The sequence below is a fragment of the Zalophus californianus genome, chromosome 12 (assembly GCF_009762305.2).
Source record: "Zalophus californianus isolate mZalCal1 chromosome 12, mZalCal1.pri.v2, whole genome shotgun sequence".
Lineage (NCBI taxonomy): Eukaryota > Metazoa > Chordata > Mammalia > Carnivora > Otariidae > Zalophus > Zalophus californianus.
The window spans coordinates 101,266,754-101,280,708 of record NC_045606.1 but is presented as its reverse complement, the minus strand read 5'-3'; the positions used below and the strand labels follow the sequence as shown (position 1 = coordinate 101,280,708).

At 48.2% G+C, this 13,955-nt stretch overlaps 1 protein-coding gene across 10 annotated transcripts in view; it reads left to right on the top strand.

Moving 5' to 3' along the window:
• The window catches only part of PRKAG2 (protein kinase AMP-activated non-catalytic subunit gamma 2), a 254,783-nt gene that overhangs the window by 213,871 nt on the left and 26,957 nt on the right, over nucleotides 1-13,955 (top strand). For 8 of the 10 annotated variants that reach the window (XR_003516499.1, XM_027574189.2, XM_027574187.1 and 5 more), the window contains one exon: nucleotides 1,178-1,284. Coding sequence is in view for 9 of the 10 variants with exons in the window: in XM_027574189.2 (XP_027429990.1) it covers nucleotides 1,178-1,284 (107 nt within the window). In the remaining variant the exon portion in view is untranslated. The remainder of the gene's footprint in view (nucleotides 1-1,177; nucleotides 1,285-13,955) is intronic. The other 2 variants (XM_027574190.2, XM_027574188.1) reach the window with 1 other exon arrangement.

The window sequence follows — 13,955 nt, the reverse complement described above, 5'->3', positions numbered from 1 at the left end:
GTCCAGGTTTAAATTCTGGCTCCACAACTTCTCAGTCATGGCCTTGAGCACAGTCTGCGCAGGAGGGTTTAACGGGGCCAAGAAGAAATGGACAAAATGTTGAAGATGGAGGAGACAGTGGTTGAAGGCCCCGTGGAAGGAGAGAGTGTAGCGTTGAGGAGGGACGAAGAGAAGACATCGTAACTGGACACGCACTGGGGTGCGGGCCGTGACCTGCGAGGCTGGGGTGTCGGAGGGGCCACACCTTTCAGGCCGGGTCTCATAGGCTACACCAGGGATTCCGTCTTTTTCGAAAGCCATTGAAGTGTTCTCAGCAGCGGAGTGACGTGATCAAACGTGCATCTGGCATAACCCTTCTGGATGCAGTGTGGACAGCTATTGAAGAGAACAGGACTGAACGCAGAAAGACCAGTTAGGAAGTGAGGGCATTTATCAGACCCAGGCCAGGGGCCGTGGAGGTGGGGAGAAGTGGATGAATTACAGAGAGATTTGCCGCAAACTCTGCAGGGCCCCATGATAAACCGGGGAGGGTGGCAGAGGTCATGTGATGAGGAGGAAGCCCAGATTTCTGCGTCATCGGTTGGATGGTGGCACCACGCCGTTCGCCTATAAATATGCTGGAACCCCCACGAATCTTTGCCATCCTTTTGCCAGCTGTCACTAACATTTACAGAGATTTAAAGAATCTGTGTATCCACATAGTTACCGTTTTCAGTGCCTTGTCTCCTTGGGTAGATCTGTATTTTCATTTAGCGTTTATTGTAAATTGTGTATTCATTTGTTTATTTGTAAATTAGGTGTTTCTTTGTTTTTAGTAATGCTGCATTCTGTGACCTTGCTCAACTCATTTCTTTTAGGTCTGGGAGCTTCTTTTGTCGATTTCTTTGGTATCTTCTTTGTAAAAAAAAAATTATATGATCTGCCAGTAAAGACAGTTTTGCTTTCTCCTTTTCAATCTGTACGCCTGTTTCTCTCCTTGCCATACTGACCAGGCGGGGATCTCCAGGGCCGTGCTGGATAGGACCTGCACACGTGAGCGCCCTTGCCTTCTCGCTCTTCTGGGAAAACCTGTCACAGTGTCCATAAGTCTTTCGGCCGCAGGTTTTCATACGTGCTCACCAGCTGATGAGCAAGTCCTTCATTGTTGCTGATATCTGCCTTTTTTCTTTCCTTTTAGCAGAAGACTCAGAAAGTGGTGTTTACATGCGCTTCATGAGGTCACACAAGTGTTACGACATCGTTCCCACCAGTTCAAAGCTTGTGGTCTTTGATACTACATTACAAGTAAGTGTGCACAGTTTTCACGAACTGCTGTCATGCCGTCTGCGTGGCCCTTTCATCGGGGAATTCACGTCCAGCGACACCGGCAGACATGTCGGGTGTCGCGCTGAGCTTTTGTCTGCATTCTCCGTCCCCGTGGCAGCCGTGCAAGGAACGTGCTGTTACCGTCCTCTTTCTCCAGATAAGGAAAATCATTCTAGGGTCAGGGAACTTAAATCACAAAGTTCAGTCCACAAATTCTAGAATTTAGTAACTTAGTCCACAGAGCTAGTGAGTGATGGGGTCTGCCCCGTATGTTAGAGCCTGAGCTATTGACCATTAACCTGTACCACCTCCCTCAGTATAGCCTGGTCTTTTTTTCTCTTAGTTATTTAGTAGAATATGTAATAAATTAATTTTAAATAGCACTGTTTAAAAAGAAAAAAATTATTAAGGTATGAGAAAGAACTTTATTGATCTCTTTGAGCAGAAAAAATTGAACCTTATCATTTTGGTATTAAAATTGTGCTTATTGCAGCTCATTTTATACCCATATGATGTACAATCATATATGAAAAGTCCTAAATGATCCATTCACTGCAACGATCAGGTTCCATCCAACGTAATAAATATGCATACACACGTAGGGATCTAGTATCTGTGGTTGTACATAAATCTTTACAAAGGAGTGGCTTCACTTGTGCTTCCAGAAGCAGCCACTGAGCCAGGAATTCATGGGCAGTCGGTGCTTTATTAGGGTGTGCTCCCAGGAGACGCCCTGAAGGACTGGGGGAGAACCTGGAGAGGCAGGAGCCCTGCCAGGTTGGCCTCAGCTGGCCCCTCGGCAGGACGTGGCGGGGGAAGGTGCCCTTGTGAGCTCAGCCCCGCCTCTCCGTTCGTCCAGGGCTGTCCTGGGAGAGAGGTGCCCAGACTCGGCCAGCTCTGCCCCTCGCTCCGGGGCCTGTCCTCACCCCTCCCCCAGCCTGGGCTGCAGTCTCCCCAGCAGCTTGTCCCTGTGGCTCTGCAGAGGACACCTGGGCTCTCAGGGCCACTTTGCCTGCAATCGGTGCCAACTACACAGGACTCTCAGGAATTGTTCTTGTTTCATTTGCCAGCTGTTTTTTTGTCATCATACAGAAATATAACTGATTTTTGTAAATTGACCTTATATTCTGTGACTTAGGTAGATCCACTTCAGGCCAGGTAACCTTCATGGTTTCTCAGCCCCTAAGATTCTCCGATTCTTTGACCCAATGAGGACAGGAAAGCATCCAGGACGCTACTGTATGGGGAACGTGACAGACAGCAACTTCGGGAAATCTGGTGTTTACAACTGTAACCATAGATTTCATAGTAAAATAGGTAGAAGTTCTCAATTCCCAAAGTAAAGAACTACTCGGTCAACCCCTCTCACCTTCACTCCCATTCCCCGGAAGGCTCGTCACTTTTTCAAGACCCGGGTCTCCTGACCCTCAGTTTCCCACCAACAGCCAAGTCAGTGATGGCTGGTAAGACCTGTGTCTGCTTTCACTCCTACTCAGCTTGTCCCTTGCCACGGAATTGACTTTCTTCCAAATTTAAAATTTAGCCAAAGTTGGGTGATACATGAAAAATGTGCTATGTTTGTGGATTGTCAGAGGTCCTTGATCCAGTAATGTCACTTCCTGAGTTAATATGAGCTGTGTGTGCATCATCCCCTGGCAGTCATGAATCCTGGGAGGCTCTTGGCTTTGAAGGAGCTAAACTTTGTTACCAGGGAGGTAGGGGGTTTGGGGGTTGTCGTGGGTGGAGCAAAGTTAAACATGCATTTGAAAGGTATGAGTAGAGTATTTTCTAGACGCAGACTGCAGTAGTAGTCGTCGATACATCTCGAGAGCAAAGAAAGCACGTAGAGAACGCCGCACAGCGATGGCAGAGTACCAGAAACAACCCACATATCCTAAGAGATTGGTTCAATAAATCCTGGTGTAGGTATCTCATGGAATAATACCATGTCGCCATTAAGAAGAATGGAAGAAGTGTTTGTCAAGAATATGTTTCTGGGGCGCCTGGGAGGCTCAGTCGTTAAGCGTCTGCCTTCGGCTCAGGTCATGATCCCGGGGTCCTGGGATCGAGCCCCGCCTTGGGCTCCCTGCTCGGTGGGGAGTCTGCTTCTCCCTCTCCCACCCACTCCCCTGCTTGTGATTCCCTCTCTCGCTGTCTCTCCCTCTGTCAAATAAATAAATAAAATCTTTAAAAAAAAAAAAAAAGAATATGTTTTTAAGTAAAAAAGCAAGTTGCAGAAGAAAAGTATTATGACCACATTATTCTGAGGGTACAAGTATCAGAGTCCTAACTCCTAGATGCACCCAGACCTGGGAGACAAGCAGACTCATGGAGAAGAGTGAATGAAAGGCTCCCCCAGACGAGGGGAAAGAACAGTCTCGGACAGTTTCAGCCTCCAGCTCTGCTCTGAGAGGCTGGCTCAACTCTCCATGGTTGGGTTTGGCAAAATTCCCATTTCATACCGAAATTCACTGAGGACCAGCATCCATCTCTCCATCCCGACCGAGTGGAAAGCAAACGCGCAGCCTGCGGTCCTGCCCCCATGTGGTCCTGGGGCTGGCCTGCCACGAGAAGTGTCAGTAAAGCAAGCCAGTTTTCTCCTTGTCGGCAGCTGTTCGTGGGGAGCACCCCCAGACCATGGGCGCGGTAGGAACAAGGGGAGGCAGCCCCGTGCCTGACGCACTGTTGCCACTTGCTGACCACTGGCTGTGCTGCTCGACGGTCAGAGGACCCCCCCCCCCCCCCCCAGTTCATGGTGGGAGCTCAGGCCGCATGGCCGCTCGGCGTCTCATGGTTCGCTCTGTCTCTGCCAGGCCCAGTAGCAAGCCGGGAACTGTTTCTCGGAAGGACGGTAACTGCCTACAGGAGAAGGCGTGGGTTCTCGCTGCTGCTTTTCTCAGCCCCCGACGTGTGCCCTAGGAGTCTCCTGCTGGTGCTTCGTGGGGCTTCGTACAGGATCCCTCGTGTGGATGCTGCTGATGACAGGCCCGTGTGGACGAGGAGCCTGGACTTGCTTCCAAGCCTTCCCTTGCTCTGGTCACTCTGAAAACAGCTTTCATGGGCCACTCAGCGAATGCGTCAGGGTAGCCACTTGGTGCGTGTTGCTTCCAAAAGACCTCCCCCTCGATGTGTGGCTTGCAGGGTGTGTGCAGAGCAACAACCTGAATTTCCCTTGCAGGGGCTGTTGCTAATGCTCCCAGCCTCCCCTCACCCTGGAAACTCACCCTCTGACTTCCTTACGTCTCACGGAGGCATCATCTGGAGTATTGCTTCTTCTTGCCTGTCAGCTCCAGTCAGCACGGTACCCTCAGTGTCGTGGACCAGGGTCGCGTGCGGAAGGTCTAAAGGATGAGCGTCTCTGCAGACACTTGAAGGCAGAGAGCAGGAGGGCAGCACAGCCTCCAGGCACACGGAGAGGGGGTCCTGTGCCAGGTCCAAGCAGAGACTGCTTCTGGGGTTCCTTGAGAGATGCTGTGGAGAGAAAGTATGTGTCCGGGCAGTTGTGGCAGGTCCCCCAAGATGCCACATCGAGAACAGTCACCGCAGTTAGTCACCACGTGATCGAGTTGACAGTAATTCACGGCTGATCTAGAGATACAGTTAGTTACAGGCCAGACAGGAAAGGCCTGGAGCCAAGAGACAGCAGCTTCTTACGTGGCCCGGTGGAGAAGGAGGATGTGTCCCAGCCCTTCCAGAGAAGCCTGGTAGTTCAGAGAAAGATAGGAGTTAGTGCTTTCAGATTCTAAACAGTGATACCTCAGGAGTGATGAGAGGCTCAAAATTAAATAAAACTTCCCAAGATTGGGGGGGGGGGTGGGGAGCATCAAGAACTACACAGGCCTTCCCTCACAACGGCAGTATGACTATTTTTAATAGAATGTTTGTTCTAGAGTAGTTTTAGATTTATGGAAAAACTGGGAAGTGAGTCTGGACTTCCCAGGCACCCCATGCCCCGGTTCCTCCATTCCTGCCATCTGTCATCAGTGTGGAAAACACTTGTCACAATTCACGAACCAGTATTGATACAGGATTATCACCTAAAGCCCATAGTTCATTCAGATTTCCTGACTTTTTACCTGTCATTTTTCTGTCTGAGGATCCCACCTAGGCTGTCCTGTGACATTGGGTCACCACGTCTCCTGAGGCGCCTCTTGGCTGTGGCAGTGTTTCAGACTTTCCTTGCTCCTGTGGCCTTAACGGTTTTAAGGGGCACTGAGCAGATCTTTTGGAGGAGACCCCGCTGTTGGGATTTACCTGATGTTTTTCTCACCATCAGATTGGGATTATGCGTTTTAGAAGGAAGACCGCAGAGAATAAGGTGTTATTTCATCCTCTCCTACCAAGGGTGCATACACTTAGTACCACTGTTGACCTTAACATGGGTCACCTGGCTGATGTGGTCTTCCTCAGGTTTCTCCACGTCCATGCTGTCCTCCTAGGAAGTTACTGGGCACAGCACACGCATGCAGCGCAGGGCTGCGCTCCACCCCCTGAGAGCACAGTAGCTATGTAAGTTAGTTGGAATGCCTCTGCAAGGGACATGGTCCTTTCTCTCCCATCATTTATGTCAGCATAGATTTGTGAACATATGTATCCTATTCAGTTATGATCCATCACTATTTTGTTGCTCAAACTATTTCAGTCAGTATAACTTTTAATAAGACCCGAGAGCAAATGAAGGGGGGAAACAGGCAAGCATCCGAGTAAGTGACTGTGTGCTAAGCCCAAGTTCTTAGAACATGTAGAAAATAAAGAAGGAAGAGCATAGTATTAAAGCAAGCTCAGAGAGGGGCATGACAAGGAGGGGCCACCCAGGATGGTCTTAAGTGGGGACTCGAATTGAGGTCCACAAGTGGAGAGGGTGCAGGGCTTGCTTATTTTAAAAGTAAGAAGGAGGGGGGGCGCCTGGGCAGCTCAGTCGGTTAAGTGACCAACTCTTGATTTAGGTTTAGGTCATGGTCTCATGGTCGTGAGATCGAGCCCTGCAGCAGGCTCTGTGCTGCGTGTTTAGCCTAAGAGTCTCTCTCTCCTTCTCCCCGGGCCCCTCCCCGCCACCCTCAAAAAAATCAAGAAGGAATGAGAGAGCCAGGCCTATTGCTTAGGATTTGTGCTGCAGGTGCCGATAAAGAGAAAGTAAAACTCTTCAGCTCTTTTGGTGCTTTTTCCTTATCAAGGAAAATGATCTTCAAAATGGAAAAAATGGAATAGATGGCGATTAGAGGAAACTGAAGCCTGAGTTGGGTGTCGAGATTATGGGAGGGTGCCTGTCTGCACTAAACCAGTTTGCTTTCTGACCCAGATGAATCACATTGTAGTGCAATAAAGGGACTTAGAAAGCAGATTGCCAAGCTTGGTGATATCGCAGGAACTGTGAAGAGTGTTCTGGACCCCAGGCTAGAGATGAAAGAAAAGAAAACAGCTTCAAAAAAACAAAAAAACAAAAAAACCTGTGGGTGGGGAATGTGGTGCCAGTCCCAGGTAAGATGTGTGAATGAATTATTAGTAAAAGTCAAAGAAATAATCTCTAGAAACCTACCATGAATTGACAAACACAGGTCACAGAAGTCGAGCCCGATTTCTTTTTTGGGTAGTTCCATAGGTGAGGTAAAAGCAGGACAGGCATAGCTCAGTTTCAGCTAGACAGCTGACAGAGCCTGGCATGGCGCCCTGATGGATGAGACGTCAAAGTGCAGGCTGTCAGCTCAGTGAGTGAATCCGCGGCTCCGTGCGGACCTCCCAAGAAAATTGAGGGTTTCCGGTTACGTTGGATGCCTCCAGTGCGCCATTTTAAAATCCTCTTTCGTCACCTGTGACTCCAGCCACTCCTCGCCTCAGGTACCATGGGGTGGCACCTTAGCCCAGGCCCGCCAGCATACCTCCAGCCTCCTCAACCAGCAGAGGATAGAAGCCAGTGGAGAAACGCCCCCACCTTGCACCCGCGGAGTGGCTCAGAAGATCCCAGTGGAACTGAGCCAGTCCGCCGTACTTGTGGCCATGTCAGCCACCCGTTGGCACGCTGGCTCACTTGCTGGCCGTCTCACTCCCATCCTCCGCACCTGCTCCTCGGGTCACGTTCCCAGTGAAGGACGTGCAAGCCAGCCTCTGCTTTCTGGGGAACCCAAGCTAAGAAACAGGATTCTTTCACTCTCAGTTCATCAGCATTTGGGACAGTGACTTCAGTACTGCCTTTGCTGATGGCATCACGTCCTTCACAGAGGACTTGAAAGCAGGGGGATAGGTAAGGATGACAGAAAGATTCCTCAACAAGCCAAATTGTCCTCAGGACCAGTGAGTGAGTAAGTAGACGGCACACAGAACGAGGGACATGACAGCATATCAGTGTTCCAGAACAGAAAACGGGGGGCCAAGCACTGTGCTAAGAGTAGGGGGATGAAGACCCTGTGGCCCTGCCCACAGCAAGCCTGCACTAACTAGGGAGGACGCCTGCTAACCCCCACAGGCAGCACACTAGGGACCTGTGTACGGGTTTTCAAGGAAGGAGATAGGAGTAGCTCCAGGTGCCAAGTGGTATGAGAAGCTTACAATAAAACACAGCAACCTCTGTCCCCATTCCTCACGCCCTTGTCACGCTGCCCAGAAACAACCAGTTCAGCTGTGAAACCTAGACTGGACTGCCATGTTACCTCAGTTCACGGACTTTAGACGTGTTTTACTTCCGGGTCGAGCAGATGGGGGTTCCTGCTCCTCGTGCGGCCTTCCTGCCCCCCCCGTAACCGGGTGTCAGGTGGCGGTGAATTCCTTCCTGGCTGTCCTTATTTTGACTGTGTCAGTTTTATTCACTGCTGAGCCCAGTGGAAACTAGTTATATTTACATTTCTTTCTTTGTACAATTCAGTACACCCTCTGACTTCTGTGGTCAGACCTGTCGGACACGTTTTCAGCTCCGTCTGGAGCCACTACTTCTGGATCCTTGGTCCTTGGTCTTCCTGCTCCGGCTGTCACTCCCCAACCTGCTCATGACTGTGTCCTGAGGCCGGGAATACCTCCTCCCTCTCCTCCATTGCAACACCCGTCTGTTGAACATGTGCTTTCTGCTTCTTTGATTTATTCCCTCTTTCGCAGGGGGAGCACATTTTTCCGTAGCTTCTGTCTTAGCCCACTTGGGCCACCGGGCTACCGTAACACACCAGCACAGCCTGGGGGCTTACACAGCAGGGACTGACTTCTCACAGTTGTGGAGGCTGTAAGTCCAAGGTGGAGGTGGTGGTCAATTCAGTTCCCCGGGAGGGCTCCCTTCCTGGCTTGCAGATGGCTGCCTTCTCACTGTCCTCACAGGGCAGAGCTCGGCCACTAATTCCATCACAGGGCCCCACCTGAGTGACCTCATCTAAACTTAATCACCTCCAAAAGGCTTACCCCCAGATACCATCAATATTGGGAGTGAAGGCTCCCACGTATGAATGCTGGGGGACACATTCAACCCTAACTCTTCCCATGGACAGATGCACGGGAGGTCATTACGTGAAATTTTAAATATCCGTATCTACCCTACTCACTGTGTAGACTGCTGTGTATAGAATCCCATAATGAAAATAATTTTTATTTAGAAATTTGAAAGTATCATTCCACCGCTTCTGGATGCAAGTATTAAAGAGAAATCAGTTGTGACTTTTTAAAATTATGCTCCACCTTTACATGAATTTTCCCCTCTGACACTTTGGGGATTTTCTCTTTATATCTGATACTCCAGCATTTCAGACTAACGGGCCTCAATTGTGGTCTTTGTATTCCTCGTGCCAGGCCCACGATGCGCCTTTGGAACCTGGCGTGCGCGTCTCTCGGGTTTGTGTTCCTTGTGTCGCGTCTTCAGTAATTTTCTTCCTACCATTTTTTTTCTCTGGGACTTCAACTTGTCTTGGGCTCCCTGAAGTGATCCTTTAATATTTCTATCCTGCCTCTTTCTCTCTCTGCTTTTGGTTCTACCTCTGGGAAGTTTTGTTTCCGTGTCCCTCCGGGGAAGATGTGTCCGCAGCTGGAGCGTCTGCAGCTTCGGCACTCCAGGTCTTGTCAAGGGGCTGTGAGTCTGGGCTGCCTATTCGGAATGAAGGGTGTGCAGCAAGAATGTGCGTGGATGCACAAGTGGGCTTCTTGCCGGGCATTACTGATTGGTTTCATAGGAAGCCCCCGGTGTTCGTATCTATCTGTACATCGTATTTGCAGAGCGGGTTCTCCAGAAAATGATCCTCGGGTGGTGGCAGGCGGCTGTGGCCATTCCCCAATCTGAACCAAGCTTCCTGTTCGTCTCTGGCCCCGTCCCCACCCCTGCCAGGGCTTCCAGTCTTGGGTCTTCCACACACAAGGAGAGGTCAGTCTGCTTCTTTCCCCACCTTGCCCCTCCCCAGCAAGGCTCTGTCACTCATTAAACTCCCTCCATCTGCTTGCTGCCCTGCAGACCTCCTAGTTCGTCCCATTTCCAGCTTCTATTCCCTGTAGTTTGGGGGGGAACTTCAGCAGGAAAACGTGTCAGAAATGTGTTTACTTTGCCATTTTTAAGCCTAAGGAGACATGAGGGAAACTCCAGAAGTAACAGGAGCTGAATGAGGTACTGTGGGAGTAGAGAGAAGGGAGTGTCAACCTTGACTGGGGTGACGTGGGTAACTTCGGTTGTGGAGTTAGAAGTTAAAGGTCAACTGGGTTTCATAGGTAGAATGGTAATAGGTAAGTGCACTTGAAGTAGAAGGAACTTTGTGACATAGAAGTGCCAGAAAAAAAAGGGGCAAACCAGTTCACCACGTCAGCTGGGCTGGAGCGTGGAGACCTCAGCTAAGAAGCCAGCCCCCTCCTCGTGCAGCAGAGAGCTATCAGAGACAGGGGAGATGCCTCAGGTAATGTTAAATCCACCGGACAAGCTCTGATGTAAAAATTTAGTAAGAAACCAAATTAGGTAGTTTTCAAGAGCTTTAGCTGTTCATCAGCGTTAATTTTAAAAGCCCCACGATCAGCTTAATTACTGAAAATCAGGGTAAAACTGTATAGAGAACAGTGAAGCGCGTCAAGAGGAACCAGATTCCCACTTTTTGGAACACAGATGTTCCACTTGGCATTTAGACTGCCAGAATCTCTTAGAGCTTACGGTTTTAAAAAAATCATTTCTATATTAAAATTTTATTTTCCATCTTTCCTTACCTAATTATCACATTTGGCTGTTTGAAAATCCTACTAAAAAGTACATTTTAAAACTGGTAACACTTTGAGCAAATTGCGTATCAGTTGAAACAAAGTTTTCAAAGGTACTCAAGAAGCCCCAAGAGTTTTTTCCTGCAGATTGGAACCGGATTGAGCCAGCCTTCTTTCTATCCTGTTCATTGGTTCATTGGTAACACCCTGTGCCTTCTGTCATTGTGAAGCATTTTCTAAGTATAGTTTGCAGTTGCTCTTCAACTCGAGGCACGTGGTGTGGAGAAAGCCAAGCTTCGGAGGCTCCGTCGTGGCCGGGGAGGCGTGGCCAGACCCGGAAGCCCCAGGCCGGCTGCGGAGCGCGCGGCGTTGTGACGTCCCTTCCGGAGGCGTGGCCGTGTCAACGTGCCGGCGGGGGAAGTGGGAACGGTGAATCTCTGTCCGCTTCTGGCTGGGTCACTCTAGGGAGTGAAAGCGTTTACTCTCTTTGGCTCTTCGCGCTGACACCCCGCTGAATATCGTCACCTTCGAGCCCAGTTAGTCGCATCGTCACCTGCGAGGAGAACATTACCTGTTAGTCCCGTGTCGTAACTCAGAACACCGAGGCTCGGAGCGGGCCAAGGACCCGAGCCCACAGAAGTTTCTAGTGAGTCTGGCGATTCACCCATTGAAAAGAAGCGGGAGGTATTTTACTTCCAAGGATTCTCCTAGTGTTCGCGTGTTTTACCTTCCCTTGCAGCCCTGGTGGCTCTTCTCACGTTAAATTCTTAGCATTCTCTTGGCCGTTGGACTGCTGCCTCATTGAGGGGGTTTCCTCACGCTCTACCCTGCCGCCGACCGGCTGCATCAGGATTCACGGACGCCGGCGCGCCGTGTCAGCGTCTGGCGTCCCTTCGTGGCCTGTGTGTCCCCCGGGGAGGACCTGCCACACTGGGAATCAGCGCTGTGCATCCTTCCGTTGGTGGCTTGTCTACACTGGCTGTTAGGCTCGAATACTCACTTCATAGCCGTTAGGGCTGTTTAAGAGCTTTTCGGGTGCAGATTAGTCAGGGAAATGATCCCAGAGAAGCAGCATATTTGTGTGTTTCTGAAGAACAGTCAGTGTATTTGAGAGTATGTACTGACGGACCCCTGCTGGGCTGTCCGTGGGACTGTTGCTTCTTTGAAAGCGTATTCGTGTCTTTTTTCTCTAGCCTGATTTTCTCCTGGCCTTTGATTCTTAGCATCTTGTCTGTGGTAAGTGCTGAGGTGTGGTTTTGTTTCTATTTAACCCACCTGGGGTGTATTTGATTCTTTTTGATAGATTCCAGTTTTCTGTTGAGATTCACCTATTTGAAGATGATTTGGGAAATGCCCACAAAAAGTTCCAAAACGACTGTTGCATTCGAATCACGTGCTGCTCTTCTCTGGGGAGTTGTAGCTTCTCGAATCTTGCTTGCGTGGTACACACTGGGCTCTCGAACAGTGTCTGTATGTTTTGTACAGCTTCTGTAGTTATGACTTCATCTTGGGCAGACTTGCAGCCTTCTGGGATGGGTTTTCAACAGCTGCGGTCACTTAGGGTGTCATGGATGATCTTGATAAATTATTTTAAATCTGTTTTTTGGGGGAAAACAATAAGTAATTTGTGGTTACAAGATACCCCCCACTCCCTTGCTACTCCAGCCAGTTTAGAAAAACAAGCTGAGTTCATATTTAATGTGTTTTAAAATCTGTTTCTCTGTGACTTCTCCCCCATATTCTTTTATAATATTTTCTGGGACCACAGTCAAGGGTTCCCAGAGCATCATCCAGGTAGAAATAGCAGACCTTACAAATTGGCCCACCATCCCTGGGTGCCATCTAGTTACATGAGCAGCATGAATGTTTTCGTGGTTCTTGATAGACGTTGTGGTTCAAAAAATATTTGACCAGTTTATGGATGCCACCGAGTTGCTGTTTCTCTACGCCTCTTCCCCGTCCTGTGCCATTCATTCAGCGGACAGGTGGAGTCCCCGATGATCTTGTACATCATCAGGACACAGTGCTGGAGCAGGCTGGGACAAGTGTAGAAAATAATTAACGAGATTTCCTCACCCACCCGTCGTCCCTGGACTCACTGTTGTCCCAGTTCACTCAGTGGGTGAACTGAGCACCTACATAACTCCTGCCAAACGAGGGCAAAATGTGTTGTGATGAAGGCATAAATAGGTGCTGAATGATTAATCCTAGTCTTATAGGAAGGTCTGGGTTCCTGTAATTCTCTCATTTCTTTTCATTATTAAGTGAGCAGGGTTCTGGAATACAGTGGGAGAGAGAACCTTCTTTCTTAGTTAAAAAGAAAATATCACGTTGAAATTTTTTCAAAGAAACACACTATCACTGTCCCAGCTCCTTAATATCATTTAATTTTTTGCTCACTTCTCTTTGACCTTTTTCATTTAAACATATATTTTATATAATTGTAATGTATAATTTTATAGCCTATGTTTTTCACTGCCATAAACCTTCTTTCTTTTACTTCAACATGGTCTTCCTAATTTTAGTATTTGATACTTTTTCCCATTGGTAATCCAGTACTTAATGCATTTTCTTTCATTGGGGGCAGATATTTTTCCAGTTTCAATGTTAGAAATAATGCCACATTGAACATCTTTGATTCCTACTCCTAAAATTTAGGATGACTACATAATAATTCAACAGAGAAAAAGCTAGCGCACAAACAGTATGAATGCTTTCGTGATTCTTGACACACGCTGTGGCTCCAACATTTTTCTAATGATTTGCATTAGCTGCTGTAACCGAACAATATTGGCCTATTGAGCAGCTCTAAGTGATACTTTAGAATTGCTTTAATCTTCTATTTCTTCAGTTCTTAATAAAGGGGAACCATTTTCCCTGTGTTTATTTGTTCTGGGCATTTAGAGGGTCATCTTCAGCACTGAGCTTTTGGCGTTTCACACACCACCCCCTCCGGTGCCTCCTGTACCCGGTGCGGTGCCCCAGATGGGCTGTGTCGCTGGGGCTCACAGAGACGCCATATGTGAGTGCACCCTGAACAGGCTCCGGCACACACTGAACATTTGTCTCTAGACGATATCAAAGTGCAAGGATATTATATCTCTCATACCTCTTCTCAGCCTCCAGGAAGTGAGAAAGGATGCTGGTTTGTTTTGTTACTGAACATATGAGAAACAGATTTTCATTTCAGGTCATTTGATATAACTTCAGTGTTTTGAAATGAACTAATAACCACGTACAGGAGAAATTAAACTGAAGTTTAATTCTTTTATACAGTTTTAACTGTATAAAGTCTCTGTGTACAAAGTCTTTAGATACAATGAAAAATTTTTTGAAGTGAATTGCATTGTTTCAGCTTCAAAAAATCTCCAGTCTTTAAATATAATACAAAAGTATTTTTGCCAATGTTAATAAATTCAGCTCTTTTTAGGCTCTCAAACTTATAAAACTTAACATTGAAAATAACTGGTAAGATCTGGTTGGATATTTTGATTGAAGGTCTTTTTCCCCCT